The sequence below is a fragment of the Copadichromis virginalis genome, linkage group LG23, assembly GCF_057382275.1.
Source record: "Copadichromis virginalis isolate Kocher_CV1m ecotype Utaka linkage group LG23, C_Virginalis_male_GT1.1, whole genome shotgun sequence".
Classification (NCBI taxonomy): domain Eukaryota; kingdom Metazoa; phylum Chordata; class Actinopteri; order Cichliformes; family Cichlidae; genus Copadichromis; species Copadichromis virginalis.
This window is the reverse complement of record NC_140639.1, coordinates 25,936,550-25,956,601: the sequence shown is the minus strand read 5'-3', so window position 1 is coordinate 25,956,601 and position 20,052 is coordinate 25,936,550. Positions and strand designations below refer to the sequence as shown.

The following is a 20,052-nucleotide window of genomic DNA, read 5'->3' as shown; positions in this document are numbered from 1 at the left end:
CTGTCAGGAAGCCATTCTTAAACAGGAAGGGGAACAGGAAGAAAAGGCCTGAACTGAAAGGAAGTGGAAACCAGTCTGATGGAGTGATGAATCCAGATCTGAATGTTTATGGTTCTAATCATCATTAATATGCAGACCGGTAGGCAGAAAAGAGGTACAGTGAGTGTTTACAGTCATCTGTAAAACATGGTGGAGGCTCCGACATTGTTTGGGCTGCATTTCAGTCAACGATATTGAAGATCTTTGTCAAAACTGATGAATTATCAACATAGAAAAGTACCATCACATTTTGATCCAGCATGCAATACCATCTGGAAATCATCTGATTGGAAACAGTTTAATTTTTCTTCATGACAATGATCCAAAACACACTGCCAATGCAGTAGAAACATACCTGGATAGACAAAAAACACAGAGTGGAACACTATCGGTCATGGATTGGCCTCCCCGGAGCCCGGACCTCAACATTATTGAAGCAGTGTGGGATCAGTGCTTTCAACACCATCCAACCCGCACTACTGAGAGGGAAGCTGGAGGGAGCCAGAGTAGGCAGACAGCTGACTGCATGGACCATCGACTACCTTACCAACAGACCACAGTATGTGAGGCTCCACGACTGTGTGTCCGAGGTGGTAATCTGCAGCACGGGGGCACCACAGGGCACGGTTCTCTCACCTTTCCTGTTCAGCCTTTACACTTCAGACTTCTGTTATAATTCGGACGATTGCCATCTACAGAAGTTCTCAGATGATACAACCATCATTGGATGCATATCAGACGGGAATGATCAGGAATACAGGGGGGTCATCAGTGACTTTGTTGGCTGGTGTGAGACCAACGTACTCCAAATCAACGCTGGCAAGACAAAGGAGATGATCATAGACTTCAGGAGGAAGTCAACCCCTACAACACCGGTGAACATCCAAGGGAAAGATATTGAGATAGTGGACTCTTATAAGTACCTGGGTGTTCACCTCAACAATAAACTGGACTGGACTACAAATACAGACGTCCTGTATAAGAAGGGCCAGAGTTGACTCCACCTGCTGAGGAGACTGAGGTCCTTCAGAGTCTGCAGGACTCTGTTAAGGACATTCTATGACACTGTGGTAGCATCTGCCTTTTTCTATGCAGTGGCCTGCTGGGGGAGTGGATGCACGGACAGGAACAGGAGCAGGATTGACAAACTGGTCTAGCTCCATGCTGGGATGTCCCCTGGAGTCTGTGGAGGTGGTTGGCGAGAGGAGGATGTTAGTAAAGCTGACATCCATCATGAACAACCCACATCACCCACTGCATGAGTATGTGAGTGGGCTGAGCAGCTCCTTTAGTCAGAGACTGAAACACCCTCACTGCAGGAAGGAGCGCTTTCGCAGATCATTCATCCCAACAGCAGTTGGACTCTATAACTCCTCAATCACGATGTCATAAGTCACTGGACACTGTGAACATCCACGGTCACCACTTCATGCATAATAGACCTTCCATGTGTATGGACATGTGCAGGTATATATGTCTGTATATGTATACATATGTATATTTAGTGTGTACATGTGTGTGTGTACATGTCTATAAATCCAATTGTTCAGTCTGACGTCACTAGCCGTGTCTGGGCCTAAACTCCGCTGCAGGTCCATATATCAAACGATCACTATGGCATTACTGAGAGTTGAAAAACTGTCTAAAGTCTTTCATCTTTAATAAAATGATCAGCGTTCTGCTCTACCAGGTGTAACAATTGAGTTTAACATCCAGGCATCCATGAAAACGGAATTTATGACATTTAACGGAGTTAGAAGTTAGCAGGGAGTTAGCTCGCTAGCTTCTATCTAAATACAATATAGCATGTCCTGACTGCGGGGTTTTGGAAACAAATTAAAACGTACAGCTCTGCTATCACTTCCAACATAAATGAAGACAGAAAACTAAACAGCAGTGACGTTTGTAGGGTTACTGAAGTTGGGCTAGCTGGTATATAATGATGTGCTACGTGACCGCTAGCGACACAGCTATGTTAGCATAATATAAACAAGCTAACTTTTTTTCCACTCGATAAAAGTTAACGTGAGTGTTCTCGGTGGTCAGGAACAAATGTAATCGCATGGCAGGATGCTGTAAAAGGACCAAACTTCAGCCAGGAGAACAACTGAGATAATCCATCCATAATACGAGGTTAGTCATTCATATACTGCTGCATGGCCTGGGCTGTAGTTACATCCTAAGGTTTTAAAAACTGAGCTTAAATAAATGATTAGTGGTAATAAAAGCCGAGGGAGGTCAACAGGGATCACTGACTGTTTTAGGAGCTTTTTGAGATCAAATAGAAGAAAATACATAACATTAAACATGTTAACAACACAAAAGCCATATTAAACGCAGACTACTTTAGACCCGGAAGTAGGATTCGTCGCGTCATCACTGAACAACCGGATAGGAATAGTAGTGGTACAATAGTTATGTTAAGCTATATAGTTTATGTCTTCCATATTTCCAACTATATCCATAATCACATACTGTGTATGCTACCATTGTATATAGTGTATTATCTTACTTTTTTTCATTGATTGTACTTATTTGTATTTTTGTATTTCCTTCTGATATCTGTACCTGAGCTGAGGTGACGCAAAAATTTCCCCGTTGTGGGATCAATAAAGTCTTATCTTATCTTATTGTATCTTATCATGTTGACAGAGAACAGAACAGAAGGCAGAAACATTCAAAGAAGAGCTTTGAATGTCCTTCAAGAAGCCTGAAGAACTATTCCTGAAGAAATGACAGATTTCGATAAATCAATCACCTGTTTCTCATTATCCTGCTAGGAACCTTCTAAAATAGGGGTGTGGAACTCCAGACCTCAAGGGCCAGGTCCTTAGACATGTCCTTGATCCAACACAGCTGATTTAAATGGCTAAATTACCTCCTCAATATGTCTTGAAGTTCTCTGGAGGCCCGGTAATGAACTAATCATTTGATTCAGGTGTGTTGACCCAGGGTGATATCTAAAACCTGCAGGCTGGCCCACCGGACCTTGAGGCCTGGAGCTCCCCACCCTGTTCTAGAGGCTATCATGAAGTTGCTGAAAGCAGTGCATCATCCACCAACCAGTTTGACCAGTAGACAAACTGCAAAGGGTCCAACTGGTGGCCTGTAATGTCCTTCACATGGGCTAACACTAGGTGTTCAAGGGATTTCATGACCACAGACGTCAAGGCGACAGGCATACATGCCAACCCTCCTGATTTGAATCCCGAATTTCAGTACCCCTCCCGAAAATCTCCTTCTCCCAAATTTCTCCTGATTTTCCACCTGGACAACAAAAATGAAAAACCATATCCCAGAATTCATTCCAGCCATTTCCAGTTTCCAACAATGGTGGCAGCTACTTAGGTTTAATATTACTCTTATTACTCTTTCTGGGTTGCAAACTAAACTTTTAGCATATTTTCAGGTGAGAATGTAGGTGTGTAAACTTCAAATATCTGAGCCGGCAAGAACAGCGAACTCCCGGTACATCATTTTCAAACCCCCGCGGTCTTTCGCCACTCAGGTTAAACATGATATATGAGTCACTTAGATAACCTAAAAATGTTATTGTTTTTTTACTTCTTTTTTTTTTTAGTGTTTTATTTGTTCCTGAGTAAATTGGTTTGGCTGAGATTAAAGTTATTAGATACGATTAGATTAAATAAAACTTTATTAATCCCTTGGGAGGGTTCCTCCGGGGGTTTTCACACAGCTGAATAAACATCAAACAGAAAACTGATTAAACAGAAGTGTGAGATGGTCGAGAATTTACACCAGTGTCTGGTTATATTTAGATAGCAAGGAGCAGATGGCAGAGTTTCACTCCACTGAGAGAGCTCGTGATGTAATTCTGAAGGCTAGACCGTCACAGTCGCTCACTTCCGGCCTACCCGGCTTTCGGAGGACCCGGCCCACTTATAGCACGAAGGCCGGGTCCTCAGGTGGATGCAGCCTCTGAATTTGGACAGCCCTGGCTCGGGGACAGTAATAATGGTGACATTTAACTTACTTTAAATACATAATTTTAAATAAATAAACACTGTAAAATTCAAGTTTTTTTGTTTTGTATATGTGTATACCCCCCCTTTATTAAATGTCTCCCTAATTCTGAGGTCTCAAGGTTGGCAAGTATGGCGTCAGGTCTATAATCATTCAATCCTGGAATGGTGGGTTTCTTGGGGATGATGGTGGAGTGTTTGAAGCAGGAGGGAACTTCACACAGCTCCAGGGATCTTTTGAGGATGTGGGTAAAGCTGGGAGTTCCTGTTTTTTTAAGAGTTGGAAGTTTTCATGCATTTACTACAGAAGCATTTCTTTGGGAAAAAATGAAACTTAATGTTGAAATAGCCCTTTGTTTTCTTATAATAAGATATCTCGGCAAATAAATGTGTAATTAAATTTCTTTATATTGATAGAAAAGGGTGTTTCAGAGATATGGCACACTTAAGATTAAAGTAGGCTGTATGTGGCCAACAATGTAAAATGAGTTTAACATTGCTGGTCTAATAGTGACATGTCTGTTAATTTCCACATCTTACTTCCTCTTCTTCAGTAACCTTCTGCTTAAGAAAAAAAAATCCTGATTTCATAATTTCTCAAACTGCTACTTGTGTTCTGTTTCTGATCTGATCTGTCAAAGGGGAACTCACAAACAGCTTCAAGGTCTGAAAATCAGCAGATGCAGTGAACACTGAACATCAAACTGCTGCTCTCTGGAGGTGATGGTCCACTTCTTCATCTCTATGGTAGGTTGTAGCCGGGTTGGCTTAGTTCAGCTCAACTCAGTTTTTAGGGTTTTCCATTAGGTGTTAGCGCCTCGTACTGGGTACTTCTTTAGTACTTAAATACTTTTTTAGGAGTTCCAAGCGAGCCTAGTCAAGCCAAAAACATGATGTCAACAGACTGCAATACACTGATTGGCCAGGAAGTGACATCACTGGAAGAGTCATGAGAGCAACTCCCATTTTTGAAACCAGCCAATGAGCCAACACACAAACCAATATTTTGGCCATTAACCATTGATTTAGGAGAAGGTATGCCATCACCTCAGTGTCCTCTTTTGTTGTGTTGCGTTTACGTCGCACACAACTGACATCACGGGACTTTCGGGTCATGTTGCTATAACCCAGCCACACTGAGGTGGTAAACTATTGTAATTTTTCTCTTTTGTCCTGTCTTCATTCTCACTCTCATCAAGTGCTTGCTCATAGAGCTAAATCTAATTGTTGGTGATTATTCTCTATACAATATAATCTTTACAATATAATTTAAAAGCACCTTGAGACAACTGCTGTTCGGATTTAGTGCTATATAAATAAAATTCAATTGAATTGAATAAATGGAAAACACAACTGAGTTGAGTCGACTTGAGTGGAAAAGAGCTAGTGGAAAAAAGGCAATTGTTCCAGATAAGTGATCAACATGTAGAGCACCATCACCTGAAGAAAAACTGTTCCTTTACCTGGCTGCATTTAACAGAACATCACCTCATGGGAACACTATCGATACCAGCGCTGTTATTGTAATCAGATTGATACTAGCGGGATAGGACCAATACTTTGTTAATATGCTATGAGTTCAGTATGTAGCCCACTAAACTGTTTTAAACACATACAATAATTATTACTTGATATACACAAAATAATAATAATCCTCAAACATGCAGATTTCTAGCCTATAAGACAAACAACAATAACTGACCCAGAGTGGCTTAGAGACAGGCACATTTACAAACCACGTCTCCACACTGCTTTCCCTTTATAGGTTAAAACTATCGGTATTGGTATCTTAAAACCTGTATTCACTTGGTATCCGATTGATACCAAAAGTTTGCAGTATCGCACACCACCAACTGGTGGATGATGGGCTATGGGAATGTGAAACCATCACAAACCATGTCACAGCAGATAAATCAGAGGTTCAATGAAAACCACCTCCCCGGTAGCAGCATTTAGAATAAATAAAAATGAAAACTAATAAATAGCTAACTATAAATGTAAAAATACCAACTATACAACTGTACAAATATACAAGGCTTATTTAGATGTGCAAAATTGCTCTGTAGTGTTGCACATGTCTTGGGCAAGTGCATTTGTGCGTGTGTGTACGTGTTTAGACAACTTTGTGAGGACAGAAAATTGGCATGCTACTATACTTCTGGGGACCAACAGACACTTATGGCAGTGTTTCCTAACCACTGTGATGCATAGGTGTGCTGTGGAAGATTATCTGGTTTCACCCGATTAGTACTCCAAGCAAACGTGAGTAACGGGAAGAACAATTAAATTCTCTTCCACTGGAGGGCAGTACAACATCTTGCTCCAATTAAATGGGTTGCCAAATGCCAGTAAAACAGAAGACGAAGAAGAAATTACATATAGCCATGCAACAACTGCGTAATAGCAATAGATAAATATTTGAAAAGAAAAAGTAGTCAGTCTCCAGATCCTGGAGAAAATTCCGACCCAGATGAATGCCCTAGCATGAGTAGCGGTCACAAGAAAGCCAAAATGGTATACAGCACATTCCAAATTAGTATGTAAATAATATTTAAGTGTCATAAAGATTAAATATGTTGTTTTTCAATTAAACTCATGGATGGCATTGTGTCTCAGGGCTCTTTGGATCACTGAAATCAATCTCGGACACCTGTAATAATTAGTTTGCCAGTCCACATTATAATAATACATTTTACATTTTATTTAAAAGCAACTTTCAGAACACCCAAGGACACTGTATAGCAAATAAAACAGGCATAAAAACATTAAAATTATCCACAATAATAAGAGTAGCAGATAGAAAGTTTAAGATCATGGATAAGTTATACGGAGTAGGCAATTTTAAACAGGTGGGTTTTGAGTTTGGACTTAAAAAGAGGGAATGAAGTGATGTTTCTGAGGTCAGGGGCTAAGGAGTTCCAAAGTCGAGGGGCAGAGCAACTAAAAGCCCTGCCCCCCATAGAAACAAGAGGAGAGGAAGGAACAAGAGAAAGGGAAGAGGATGATCTGAGGTACCGGGAGGGGATGGTGATCTGAACCAAGTCAGAAAAGTATGGTGGGGAGAGAGAATGAATAGCCTTAAATGTATGGAGGAGTATTTTAAAATGAATGTGAGATTTGACCGGGAGCCAATGAAGCTGCTTCAGAATAGGGGTGATGTGGTGGGCAGAGGGAGTCTTAGTGTTAATACCGGTGGCTGAGTTCTGGACATGATGAAGCTTATTGACGGATTTTTGTGTAAGGCCAAATAAGAGTTAATTACAGTAGTCGAGGCTATGAACGAGAATGGCATGAGGAGTGAGGAAGGGGTGGAGGCAATTGATGTTACGGAGATGGAAATACGCTGAGTGAGTGACATTATTAATGTGTGAATTTGAAGGATAGTGTACAGTCAAGAATGACACCCAAACATTTCACAGAGGGAGAGATAGAAACCGGCAGTTTATTGATAGTAACAGAAAACCAGGTAGTTCTGGATAGTGATGATTTAGAGCCAACCAGAAGAAGTTCTGATTTGTTGCTGTTGAGTTTAAGAAAGTTGGAGGAAAACCATTGTTACGGCCCTGGCCGTCTAGAGTTTGTTTCTGTCTTGTCTTTAAGAATCTACAGGTCCTTCCTGATTGCAGAGCTGGCGGCAGCTGATTGGTCCCCTCATCATGTGGCTGTTTTTAAAAGATCCCTCACCAGCAGTTGTTGGCGGCAGCGACTGACAGCAGTAGCAGACCTGAACCTGGCTTCCAAACCTTGTGTTATTCGTGTGTCATTCCTGAGATTTACTGAGCTTTGTATATAATGTGTAAATTAGTCTTCACTTGTAAATAGTACATTGTAAATAGACACTGAAACAGAAGGGCTGAGCTGCCTTATTATTTTCTTGTACTGTTTTCTCCTGTTTATTTCAGTTAGGGAGTTAGGTGTAGCATGTCTTTTGTTTGGTTTTTGTTTCAAAGATTGGCTTCTGGGTATAGTTTGGGGGCCAGGACAGGGTCACTTCCTTTCTAACCCTTATGTTATGTTCCTGTACCCCTAGACTGGGGCGTAACACCATGAATTAAGTTTGGCTAAACAGAGGGTAAGAGAGGGAGGAGTCGGGTTTGGTGGACAGGTAAAGCTGGGTGTCGTCGGCATAGCAGTGCACTGAATATTATATTTACGGAAAATGTGTCCTAGTGGAAAGAGGTAAATGATGAAAAGGAGGGACCCAAGAACAGATCCCTGGGGCACCCCAGAAGACAAAGGCTGAGAAGTGAAGGATGTTAGTTGAATGAACTGAGTGTGGTCAGACAGGTATGATTTGAACCAAGCTAGTGGAGTATGAGAGAGGCCGATAGAGGTTATTATTGGTTAGGTGTAAGTGAACTTCTGAAGCAACTATTTTTTTCAAGAATTTTTGAGAGAAATGGTATATTGGAGATAGGATGAAAGTTATTAAGGTTATTGAGATCTAGACCTCTTTGTTTTTCAGAATTGGGGTAATTGCAGCAACTTTGAAGGAAGTAGGAACAGTTTAAGTGGTGAATGAAGAGTGGATAATTTCAGATATGAGAGGAAGAAGAGAGGGTAGACAGGCAGATGAGATCAGCGATATCAGTGACAGAGGGAAGTTGGAAGGCAGAGAGGCAATGTAATGGAGGTGGGATTACAGAGGAGGGGCTACAATGAACCATCGGGAACCAGGTCTTGGTGTATCTTATGAATTTTTTCAGTGAAGAATAGCATTAGAGAGTCGCAGAAGTTAGACGAGTGGAGATGAGCAGGTAGAAAATCTGGTGGTAGCTGTCAGATAAATATATCGGATTAAGAGAGCAACTGCTAAAAGGGTCATTACAAAGCGGCAAACAGATATTTGAAGCTGCTGATGCCTCTGTGGCCCGCAAACGTCAAGGTATAGAATCCTCCAGAGACTTGCAGTCATGCATAAACCTTCTGTTCAGCCACCCTTAACCAATGCTCACAAGCAGACAAGCTGACAGTAGGCCCAGAACTACAGTCTTGTTAACTGATGAGTGGCGTGCAACCCTGGATGGTCCATATGGATGGAGTGGTAGATGGTTGGTGGATGACCACCATGTCCCAACAAGGCTGTGAGGTCAGCAAGAAGGTGGTGATGTTTTCGGCCGGAATCACGGGGAGAGAGCTGGTCGGCCCCTTTAAGGTCCCTGAAGGTGTGAAAATGACCTCTGCAAACTATGTGGCCACTTTCTTCCATGGTACAAAAATAAGAACTGTGCTTTCCACAACAAAATCATCTTCGTGCATGACAATGCACCATCTCAGGCTGAAGAAATACCTCTGCATCATTGGCTGCTATCAGCATAAAATTATAGAAACTCATGGTGTGGCCACCATCCTCCCCTGACCTAAATCCTATTAAGAATCTTTGGAGCATCCTCGAGCAAAAGATCTATGAGAGTGGGAGGTATCCACATCCAAAAAGCAGCTCTGTGAGGCTATTGTGACATCCTGCAGATATTCAAGCAGAAACTCTCCAAAAACTCACAAGTTCCATGGATGCAAGAATTGTGAAACTGCTATCAAATAAGGGCTCCTATGTTAATATGTTTTTCATTGAAATAGCTTTTGATTTCAGTAAATATGATCACCTAATGCTGCAAATTCAACAAATGACCATTTTCAGTTCATTACAACCTATAATATATTTTGGAACTCTGTGTGTAATAATTTGGAACAGTGCATTTTAAGTTTTTTATTTTTGAAAAATAAATTTTTTTTGAAAATAAAATACTGTTTTCATTGGCAGGGTTGTTCAGTAACATTCGAATATCATCAACTATAATGGTTGATGACTTGAAAATTATGCTGACTGTCACTTGCATCAACTGTTTAGGACAATCAGAGGAAAATATCATTTGCATAATAATTTGGAATGCAGTGTACTGGGGTCAAACTGAGCCAATTCCACTATGCCTCGAGTGCAGGGAAAATTATCAATATGCTTTATGTGACACTTTTGTTTGGTGGTGTGCCGTGTGACTTTTCTAATGTGAAATATGTGCCGTGGCTCCAAAAGGTTGAGAAACACTGACTAACGGGGACAAAATGCCCCCATGAATTTGAAGGCATTTTGAGGGTCAAAATGTTTTGGTGTCGAGGGTTAGGGTTAGGCCTTCATTTTTGATGGTTAGGGTAAGTAGCTAGGGAAAGCATTATGATTGAACTAAGATATAAACTTTGTTAAGCAGGATAACTGAAATTTGTGAAATGAAAGACAACGCCTCTCTCTTTACCTGTTGCCTTACTGACGCAAGAAAAAAAAGAAATGCAGCCAAACCAGCCCGTGCCCATAAACCTCAGAGCATCTGTTGGACACTCACAGAAAGTACAGTTGGTGTCTGCCCTTCACATCAAGTAAGTACACTCATTTATCTTCTTTAGTTATGAGTTTGATATTTAAGGGAAAGTACTGGAAGTTTTGCAGAGCTAGAGATCCAAGCTAAACTTGTCTTGCAGAAGGAGCAAGAGACTTAGTTTTAATTAGACTAACATTCAGCACCTGCTGGAAGTAGTTTTGAACACAGCAGTGAGCTAAATGCAGCCGTTTGTCATAATTCATCCTCAGGTTTATACTTTTTCTTTGACTGCTAAACTTAAAATAAATACAACATGAACGATCATATGATTGAAACAACAAAATCTCTCTTTGGTTACTACAAAGATCGACACTGTTCAGAAATAACATGCTGCAAAACCCATAATTACACAGCTATTCAGCCAAACTGGTTTAACTGAGAAGTGAACGGGCCCCCGCCCTGCTTTCTTTCATTCAGCACCATAATAAGTGGGTCATCCGTCACAAACCCTGACACTGACAAGCATGTTCAGCAGCAATACAGGTAAGACACGCAGCTTATCTCCCATTTCCTGATCCTGTGCAGTTGGGCACAAATTAAAAGCCTCACCTTTCCAGGTGAATGCAGTAAACGTTTAAAAAGATCAAATCTGCTGGCTTGTTTTGTGCAAAAAAACAAACTATGTTGACATAGTTGAATTTTTAATTTTTAAAACTTATTTTCTGATGTTCGCACAGACAACCACCCCTCAGGATACAACCTGGGCCCACAGGCGGGCGACCAGGGGTCTCACGGGGGCCAGAAGCCTAAAGGAGACCATGGAAAAGAGGGGCGCCACGGTGGAGATGGTCGCCATGGAGGGGATGATCGCCATGGAGATGATCACCATAGAGATGAGCCCCGTGGAGGTGACTACCGTAAAGATGACAACCGTGGAGGTGATCGCCACGGCAATGATCATGATGGCAGTCAGAGGAGACGCAGCCCCGATCGCCAGAGGGACCGTGAACATGACAGCGACCACAGCTCTCGTCGGCATCGCCGCGGGAGCGGCAGTGGCAGTAGCAGTGATGGCGAGGGTGATCATGGAAAACATGGGCACAAACAAAGGCATCGTCATGGGAGCGGAAGCCCTGGCCGTGGTCATGGTCACGGTCGTGGTCGTGGTCGCGGGCGTGGGCATGGCCATGGGCCTCCAAAATAATGCAGTGAATCCAGGTGAGACACAAGTACAACAGGAACCTGAACCAGTGATTTGTGGATGAATTAGTCGTACTACTGCTGAATGACATACAGTAAATTATCATAATTCCTCTTGCTGAAAATGATCTTTGTAAAGTCGTTTTATTTGACAGATAATTACATAAAAAGCCACCAACAGTCAAAACCTGGTCCACCTACAATCGCCTCAACATCTGTCTTTTAAAGCAGCTTTGCTCCTAATTTTAAACCTCAGCAAAATCCAAATGTATGAGCTAAATTATTATGAAGCGTGAAACTATCCGTAGACACTGTAAACATGTTTATTTCTGCTGTAAAGTTGGACATTTTAACATGGGAGTGTATGGGGATTGACTCATGTTTGAAGCCAGCCTCAAGTAGCCATTAGAGGAACTGAAGCTTTGGTGCTTTAGCATTGGATTAAATTTTTAAGTCCAAGTGTTTCCTGCTTGTTTATTTCATTCAGTTTAGGGTGCACAGGGCAAAATACCTTCTAGAAGCAATTCTGAAATTTATTTTAAAGGATTATCTAAACTAACGTTAATTTAACCAAGTCTTAAAACCTTTTTTCTCCCCAAAAGTTACACTTCTACCACAATCTTCCCCCAACATATTTCCATTCAGGATTCCTTTCGATGCCACGTCCCTTTTATGATTGTCTGGCGCTGCTCAGTATGAAGATAATGTCATATTTCTGTGAGCCAATCAGCATTTAGCACCATTTGGCCCTGAGGCGAGGCCAACTGGTGGGTTGTTTAACTGTCAATAAAACCTGGGCTAACACTTTTTTTGGGAGCTAAACCTTCAACAAATAACTGCAAAACATGCTCTTAAAACTTTGATCTTAAGCTTCATGACACAGGATGAAAAGGATGATCTGAAGCTTTAGTGTGAAAAAAACCTTAACGAGAGATGTTGGCACTTTTTAAAAATGATGTCTCCTTCCATTGAAAAAGTCTGACAAAGAAAGCTCGCTCACATGCTCACCAGCTAGTTAATTCATTTTAATGGGAAATAGAGATGTTTGAGAAGCTTCTGGTGAATCCTGTTAAAACTTGTCGTCTTGCTCAAATCACTTAATCTCTGCTGTCTTTTTTTGTGTCTCTCAGGCAGCAGAGCCAGCCACCAGCAGAGGCCCCTCCTTTTGAAGAGCGTTAAGTGAAAGCACGTTGCTCTGTCCTGACACTGAGCTCACTGCTACAGTAGTTTCAGCATTTTATTTTTTCACTGAAGACGTTTTGTTTTTTCTTAATCCTGCAGCCTTTGAAATCCAGCCAAACAAGCTGAGTGGACGGCTCCATAGTTTAGGCAATAGTTTAGGCGATCTTCACATTTGGGTGAAATAAAAATGATCAAACTGAAATGGCTCTCATGTTTGCTTGTTTAATGGCTTCTCAACGTTTTTTTTAAAGTGCAACATTCTAGCCAGGATCTTTGCAACTTTCTTATAATAGTAAAGTTTACTGAACAACTTTGTACAAAAAGAGAAAAACAAGAGAGAGCCGTGCTCAGTATTTTCATGAATCCATGGTGGATCTTTTCAGGTTTACAGACATGTATGTTGCTTCTCTAACTGTGCAGCCAGACAGCAGTTCATGCTTCTTTGGAATATACTTATATCTACGATAAAATTAACCTGGATTACTTCATATATGCCAAAGGTCTGCAAAAGTTTGCAAATTCAAGTCAAAACAGTAAATTAGTCAAAAAGAATTATGTTTAAAAACATAGATTACCTTAATAGCTTAATAAAATGCAATATTATAAAACCAAAACTAAAAAAAAACACAAAAAACTAAAAGAAAAAAAATATAAAAATGAAATAAAACTAACAAGCAAAATATTAATTTACACTGAGAGAAAATAAAAAAAAATCAATACAATAATAATAATGATGATGATGATGATGATAATAATAATAATAATAATAATAATAATAATATATTAAAATAAAGTTAGAAATAAAATAATTTAGTATAATAAATTAATACATTTACATTAAGTAAAAAATAGAATAAAAAGGATGCTCTATAGACTACAATAAAATCAAGTCATAAATAGAATAATAATAACTACTACAATTTTTAAAAAGTTTCTGGATTTTTTTTTATTGAATAAAATGTACAATTGTCAATCAATGAGCTCTAGTGACCTAAATCTAAAACAAAATAAAATAAAATTTAAATAAAATAAAATAAAAAACTAAAAAGCTTAAAAAGCCACATGGAAGAAAATGACAAGACCCAGTTGATACTCTGGGGTAAGTAAAGAACAACAAAGAAAAACCTGTGAAGCAAACTCAAAAAATTAAAAAAAGCATCTTTTCATGAAAGTGTTCAAGAGTTCATATTTCCCTGGATGAGGTCTCTCAGGCACAAACGATCAGGTCTGTCACTCCACCTCTGGGTGCTGCAGGGTCAGTTAAGGTTGCCATGTGGATTTGGTTTGGCCCCGCCCACCAAACTGACGCAGGTGAGGTGGCAGAGCGTGACAAAGTAAACAGAGATAATCACGTGTGGAAATGAGAGTGTAACTATTTGTACTCTTATTTGTACAACTCAAACATTAAACTAAACACATTACATATTACTAAACATAACAAATTTCCCACGTGTGGGACTAATAAAGGTTGTCTTATCTTATCTTAAATACTGTCCTACTCCGTCCTACTGTCCTACTTCCGGCGCTGCTCCGAGCTGGCAGCCAGTATCAGCAGCTCCGACCTGACCGAGTCCTTTTTTTTCTTTAATATATAAAGAGGTTTTTGTGTGTACACAAAATAAATATGGTTGTCAGCCACTGCCCTTGTCTCTTGTTGTGTTGCAGGTCAGATGGGGTAAAGAGAGACAACATACAGGCAGATATTGCTGGTGTCATTTGGGATTTTATTGCTCAAAATCACAAATTACAGGAACAAAGGGCTTGTGTTGATAAATCAAAGAAAAGAATACAGATAAATGCTGACAAACATTTTCCATATTGACTTACAATCCCCCCCCCCCCCCCCGCCCCCCCCCGAACTAAAAATCTTTAAAACCTAAACCAAAATACAAAAAACAACAAAACCTCAATTCATATTGAGGCTAACAAAAACGTAACTAATGAGTGGATGCAGTCTGTGTATCTCCTGGAGGCTGCCTCAGAAACTGAGTTAATCCCTACAGACTCCTGTCTTAAAACATATAAAACAAATATATATATATTTACAACAAAGCAAAAAAAATAGGCTAGTTTTGATCTTTAAAGACAATTCCATCCAACTTTATAATTGTTCTTTTGGTAACTCATGTCCCTAGATACTGTTGTGTCTGTATAAAAATTTTCTAAAGGCAGTGATTAAAGATTACAGTTAGGGGCATAGCCTCTTTGACTCACGGTCAGCTGTTCGGTCGGAAAACGTTGCTAATTGAAGTCATTATCTGAACCTCCACAATCGTGCTTGTGCTTCTGGAAATATTTAGATCATTTTTAAGTGTATTTATTTGTTTATGTATGTATGTATGTATGTATGTATGTATGTCAAATAATATAGGATTTGGAATCATATGCGTCTGCCCAGTGCAACCATACAGTTTATAGAAGGGCATTGCTAACCAAGCTAACTATCCTTAGCTAATAACTTGGCACTCTACTTTCATCCAAATATGGTTATGTCTGGATCCGAAGAACAACCATGTCTGCAGCCAAAAAGCAGGACTGAAACCTTTGAAATGAGGAATCTGGGTGCCGGTTTTTGCTCAGTGTGTTGAGCGGGCGACCACATGCCATACGGCTGAGAGTGGCCGGCCCAGGTTCTGAGTCCGACCTGTGGCCCTTTGCCGCATGTCTGCCCCCTTCTCTCTCTGCCCCTGCTTTCCTGTCCTTTCTTCACTGAGTCTATCAAATAAAGCTCAAAAAGGCCAATAAAAAAACAATTTTTTTTAAAGTGGAATCCAAAACCAGTGAATTGTAGGCTATCTTATATATACAGTCTAATCTACATGTGCAATGGTGGGGCACATAGGTGCAAAAATGGCCAAAGCATTAGTACATTTTTTTAAACACTTTTAATCTACGCAAATGCTGGCTCTTTCTTGAAGCTCACATAAGTACAACGATGATCCGTGAGTCCCAAGCCTAAATGCTGGGAACACAGGTTTTTTGAATGAACACTGGAAACTGTGGAGGTGAATCAGATTGTCATTCGAGACACTATAAAAGGACAGAGTACCAGCAGGCCAGTCCACATACACTGCAACTTTGAAAGATTCAGTCTTTGGGGGTGCTGGCAAAGGTTTTCCTTTATTATTGTGCCAGGCAAAGCAACCTTGCTTGGTGTACTCCAAACTCCAAGATTGATCATTTCCCCCCAACCAACAGTATGGACCATTTCCTCTTCTTTCAATTTCTCTGTAAGTCACTGCTATCCCAAATGTTCCTTGACAGTGAACCTCCCAGTAACAGTTACTAGTTATGCCATTTTTACACATTAGCTGGTACCAGCAGTCAAATCTTTCTGGATGGTTAGGATATGGCTCTTCCTCTCTGACCACGGTCACCTGTCTGTAGTTGTTTGATAGCTTTAACTTTTTGTGAGCTGAGTTTTGTTCCAGTGTGAGTTCACAAGCATCTGATGAGAAGAAATGACACAATGCAATAAATAGCTGACAACAGCTTTTTGACATTTTTGCATAAAAATAACCTAAAACACTGGCAGATTAAAGAGTATTGAAGTAGTAGTACAGTATTAAAGTAGAAAGAGAGAAGCCTAACAAAAAAATTAAATGAAACTAATTTAAAAAAAAAAAAACATCCATTATATATCAATGAGAGAAAAAGTATGTGAACCCCAGGGATCAGAACAGTTTCTAACCATTCATGTTGTGGGTTGCCATATCTGAGCAGCTTCTATGGGTGTGCATGTAGCCTACTTTTGTCTATGAGGTATGTCTTTGACAGGTTTAGACTCTGACAGAGTACAAATAGATTCAATTAGAGATCACATAGTCTGTCTGTGGTTAATATTTGGATTGACTGAAGTCTGAAATCTATGTATATAATCTATACATCATCTTAATAATTCTATCAACACTACTATGCTTCCATGTTATGACACTAAATTAAAAATATTCTTACACTTTTTCACACCAGGTTTCAACCTCCAGGGTCCACAGTGCTCCGCTCTGGAGGAAGATATACATAAAGTCATCAGGATATCCTTTGGAGCATACTCTTTCAACTTTTCTTTAATAAAAAAGCTGAATAGCATACCAAAGCAAACAGCAAAATTATTATGAGACTGGTAAACGTGTTAAACATGGTAAACTCCTCTAAAGTTAAAATGCTGCATAATATACTTTCCTGTTTATGTCTTAGTTTTTTGTTTGTTTCTTTGTTTTGCCACCAAGGTAACTTGTTTTACAGGTATACATTTACCAAATAGATTATTTGGAGCAGTTTGTCAACAGCTGGATAGCAAGATAGCAAAGCAATTCTACTGTAACTCTCCTATCTGATTTTGCCTTTAGCAAGCTTGGTACCTGAGTATTCGTTTTAAATCCTCAGAGAGATGCTTTAGTCCTTCCTCTCCTGGATGATTATAGCTCAGGTCAAGCTCTCTCAGATGGGTGGGGTTGTTGTTTAGAGCTGAAGCCAGAGCAGCACAGCCAATCTCTGAGACCACACAGCCAGATAAACTACAAAGCCAAGCAACAACCCATATATCTTAGATATTTTTATTAGAACTGACATGAATTTGCTGAGATCATTAATCATAGATTGAAAAGAAAATTTATTTTCAACAACAAAATATACAAGCAAAATACTAAATCAAATAACACTTTAATCTTCAAGTTTTCCTTAGACTGAGAAATCCTGACCTGAGAGTTTCCAATTTGCAATCCGGATTCTGCAGTCCTTCAGAAAGCAGCTTCACGCCTATATCCTGCAGGTCATTGTTACTCAGATCCAACTCTCTCAGATTAGATGACGGAGAGCTAAGAATTGAGGTTAGGGCTTCACAGCTTTTATGTGACAGATTACAGCCACTCAACCTAAGGGAAACAACAAATAACACAAGGAAATGTTATGCTTTAGCCTTTCCCCAATTTAATATATATCATAACTTCTTTGAGACTGCTATAGACCTACAATGATTTCTTTGAAGCTTTGACCACTGGTAGTAGCCTCAGAAGAACATCCTCCGAAGCCGAGTACTTCTTCAGGTCAAACACATCTATCTCTTTTCCTGATGAAAGTAAGATGAAGGCCAGGGCTGACCACTGATCAGGAGAAAGTTGATCTGGAGAAAATTTTGTGGAACTGACATACTGTTGGATCTCTTCTGCTATAGACCCATCCATCAGTTCATTCAAACAGTGAAAAAAATTAATGCTTCTGTCTGAAAACTGATTCTCTCTGATCTTCTCCTTTAGGTACTGCACAGTTTTCTCATTAGATTTTAAGATGCGCCCTGTCTTTGTCAACAGATCTTTCAGGAGGTTCTGATTGTTCGGCAGTGAAAGGCCAAGAAGAAACCGGAGGACCATGTCCAGGTGTCCATTTGGACTGTGTAAAGCTTTTTCCACAGCACTCTGGTAGAAGTTTACTTCAAAATGATTTTTTTTAATACCCTTTTTGGTTTGTTGTTCTTCCAGCAGATTGACTCCAGAGCTGATGAATGTCTCATGTATATAAAGAGCAGCCAGAAACTCTTGGACACTCAGATGGACAAAGCAGAACACCCTGTCTTGATATAGCCCTTTCTCCTCTCTAAACACCTGTGTGAACACTCCTGAATACATTGAGGCTTCTCTGATTTCAATGCCACACTCTGTCAGATCTGAATCATAGAAGATCAAGTTACCTTTCTGCAGCTGTTGAAAAGCTAGTTTTCCCAGGGATTTAATCATCTCCATGCTTTCTGGATTCCAGTGCGGATCTGTCTCAGCACCCTTGTCATATTTGACCTTCTTCACTTTGGACTGAACAACCAGGAAATGGATGTATAACTCAGTTAAGGTTTTGGGAAGCTCTTCTCCCACTTTGGTTTTCAGAACTGTTGCAATGATCCAGCAGAAGACTGGGATGTAGCACATGTTGTGGAGGCTTCGTGAAGTCTTGATATGGGAGATGATCCTGTTAGCCTGCTCCTCATCTAGTATTCTCTTCCTGAAGTACTCGTCTTTCTGTGGGTCAGTGAACCCTCTGACCTCTGTCACCATGTCAACACACTCAGGAGGGATCTGACTGGCTGCTGCAGGTCTTGTGGTTATCCAGAGGCGAGCAGAAGATAGTAGATTACCTCTGATGAGGTTTGTCAGCAGCACATCTACTGAGGTGGTCTCTGTAACGTCACTCAAAATGTCAGTATTGTGGAAGTCCAGAGGAATTCGACACTCATCCAGACCATCAAGGATGAACACAACCTGGAAGTCTTCAAAGTTGTAGATTCCTGCTTCTTTGATTTCAGTAAAGAAGTGATGAACAAATTCCACCAAGCTGAACTTTTTCTCTTTCACCACATTTAGCTCTCTGAAAGTGAATGGAAACATGAACTGGATGTCTTGGTTGGCTTTATTTTCAGCCCAGTCTAGAGTGAACTTCTGTGTTAATACTGTTTTCCCAATTCCAGCAACACCTTTTGTCAGGACTGTTCTAACTGGTTTGTTGCTTCCAGGTGAGCTTTTAAAGATATCTTCTTGTCTGATTCTTATTTCTGGTCTGTGTGGTTTTCGGGAAGCTGCTTCAATTTGTCTGACTTCATGTTCAAAAGTCACCTCTGGAGCTCCCCCCTCTGTGATGTAGAGCTCTGTGTAGATCTGATTGAGAAGGGTTGAATGTCCAGCTTTAGCAATTCCCTCAAACACACACTGAAACCTGTTCTTCAGCTTTGATTTGAGTTTGTATTGGCACCTGGGAGCAAAGCATTCTAGATGGGAAATAAGAATTGAAATTGGTGAGTGGATCTTTTTTGTTGACCTGTATCTCTCACTAGTTTAACAAAACACTGGCTATTTCTACATTTACAATAATTTAAAAATGCAAATATGCACAAATGTTCCTGCTTTCTTTTGGGATATTTTCATCACATACAGCGTTTAAATCCTCTTACTGTTCTGCAGAAGGTCAGCCAACGTATTCAGCTGCATTCGCTTTAGGATGTTCACTGTGATCTTCAGAACTGCCTCTCTGTTGGTCCTGCTCTGCTCTTCATTCTCAATGTCTTTATCTTCCCTGTAATCATCTTGGCCCATCAAAATATTCTTGAATGACTTTAGTTCATTCTTCACAAGTGTGTTGATTTCCTTTTCAATTTGCTGGAACATAGTGCAGCAGTATTTCATAACAGAAGGTACAATGGATCCAATAAAAAGTCACAATGGGACATTTTTTTCCTGAATTGCTTTTGTGCTGTTATGACCCATACAAGCTGTTTGCATGCTGGTCACTATGGATTTTTTTTTGCTGCCAGTCAAGAGAAAGACTCCACTGACGCTTTTAAAGGGAGAAATGATGTT

The 20,052-nt window shown here is 40.2% G+C and overlaps 2 protein-coding genes and 1 long non-coding RNA gene across 3 annotated transcripts; 2 read left to right on the top strand and 1 right to left on the bottom strand.

Annotated features, from left to right (window-relative positions):
• Window positions 1–1,373: 1,373 nt before the first annotated feature.
• On the top strand, window positions 1,374–7,872 carry LOC146681033 (uncharacterized). Its single transcript, XR_014918196.1, has 3 exons — window positions 1,374–1,506; window positions 4,664–4,769; window positions 7,623–7,872. It is a non-coding gene; the product is annotated as an uncharacterized LOC146681033 (long non-coding RNA).
• A 2,434-nt stretch (window positions 7,873–10,306) lies between these two features.
• LOC146681032 (uncharacterized) lies at window positions 10,307–13,267 on the top strand. Its single transcript, XM_085449391.1, has 4 exons — window positions 10,307–10,391; window positions 10,811–10,876; window positions 11,071–11,551; window positions 12,664–13,267. The coding sequence occupies exons 3-4, from the start codon at window positions 11,152–11,154 to the stop codon at window positions 12,714–12,716; spliced, it is 453 nt and encodes a 150-aa protein (XP_085305517.1). The 5' UTR covers window positions 10,307–10,391; window positions 10,811–10,876; window positions 11,071–11,151; the 3' UTR covers window positions 12,717–13,267.
• Window positions 13,268–14,570: 1,303 nt separating this feature from the next.
• LOC146681031 (protein NLRC3-like) lies at window positions 14,571–19,851 on the bottom strand. The gene is made up of 6 exons (XM_085449201.1): window positions 19,647–19,851; window positions 17,684–19,463; window positions 17,413–17,586; window positions 17,074–17,229; window positions 16,670–16,716; window positions 14,571–16,163 (listed from the first exon to the last, which is right to left on the bottom strand). Exons 1-6 carry the CDS (start codon window positions 19,786–19,788, stop codon window positions 15,601–15,603), a joined length of 2,862 nt encoding a protein of 953 aa, XP_085305327.1. The 5' UTR covers window positions 19,789–19,851; the 3' UTR covers window positions 14,571–15,600.
• Between the last annotated feature and the right edge of the window lie 201 nt (window positions 19,852–20,052).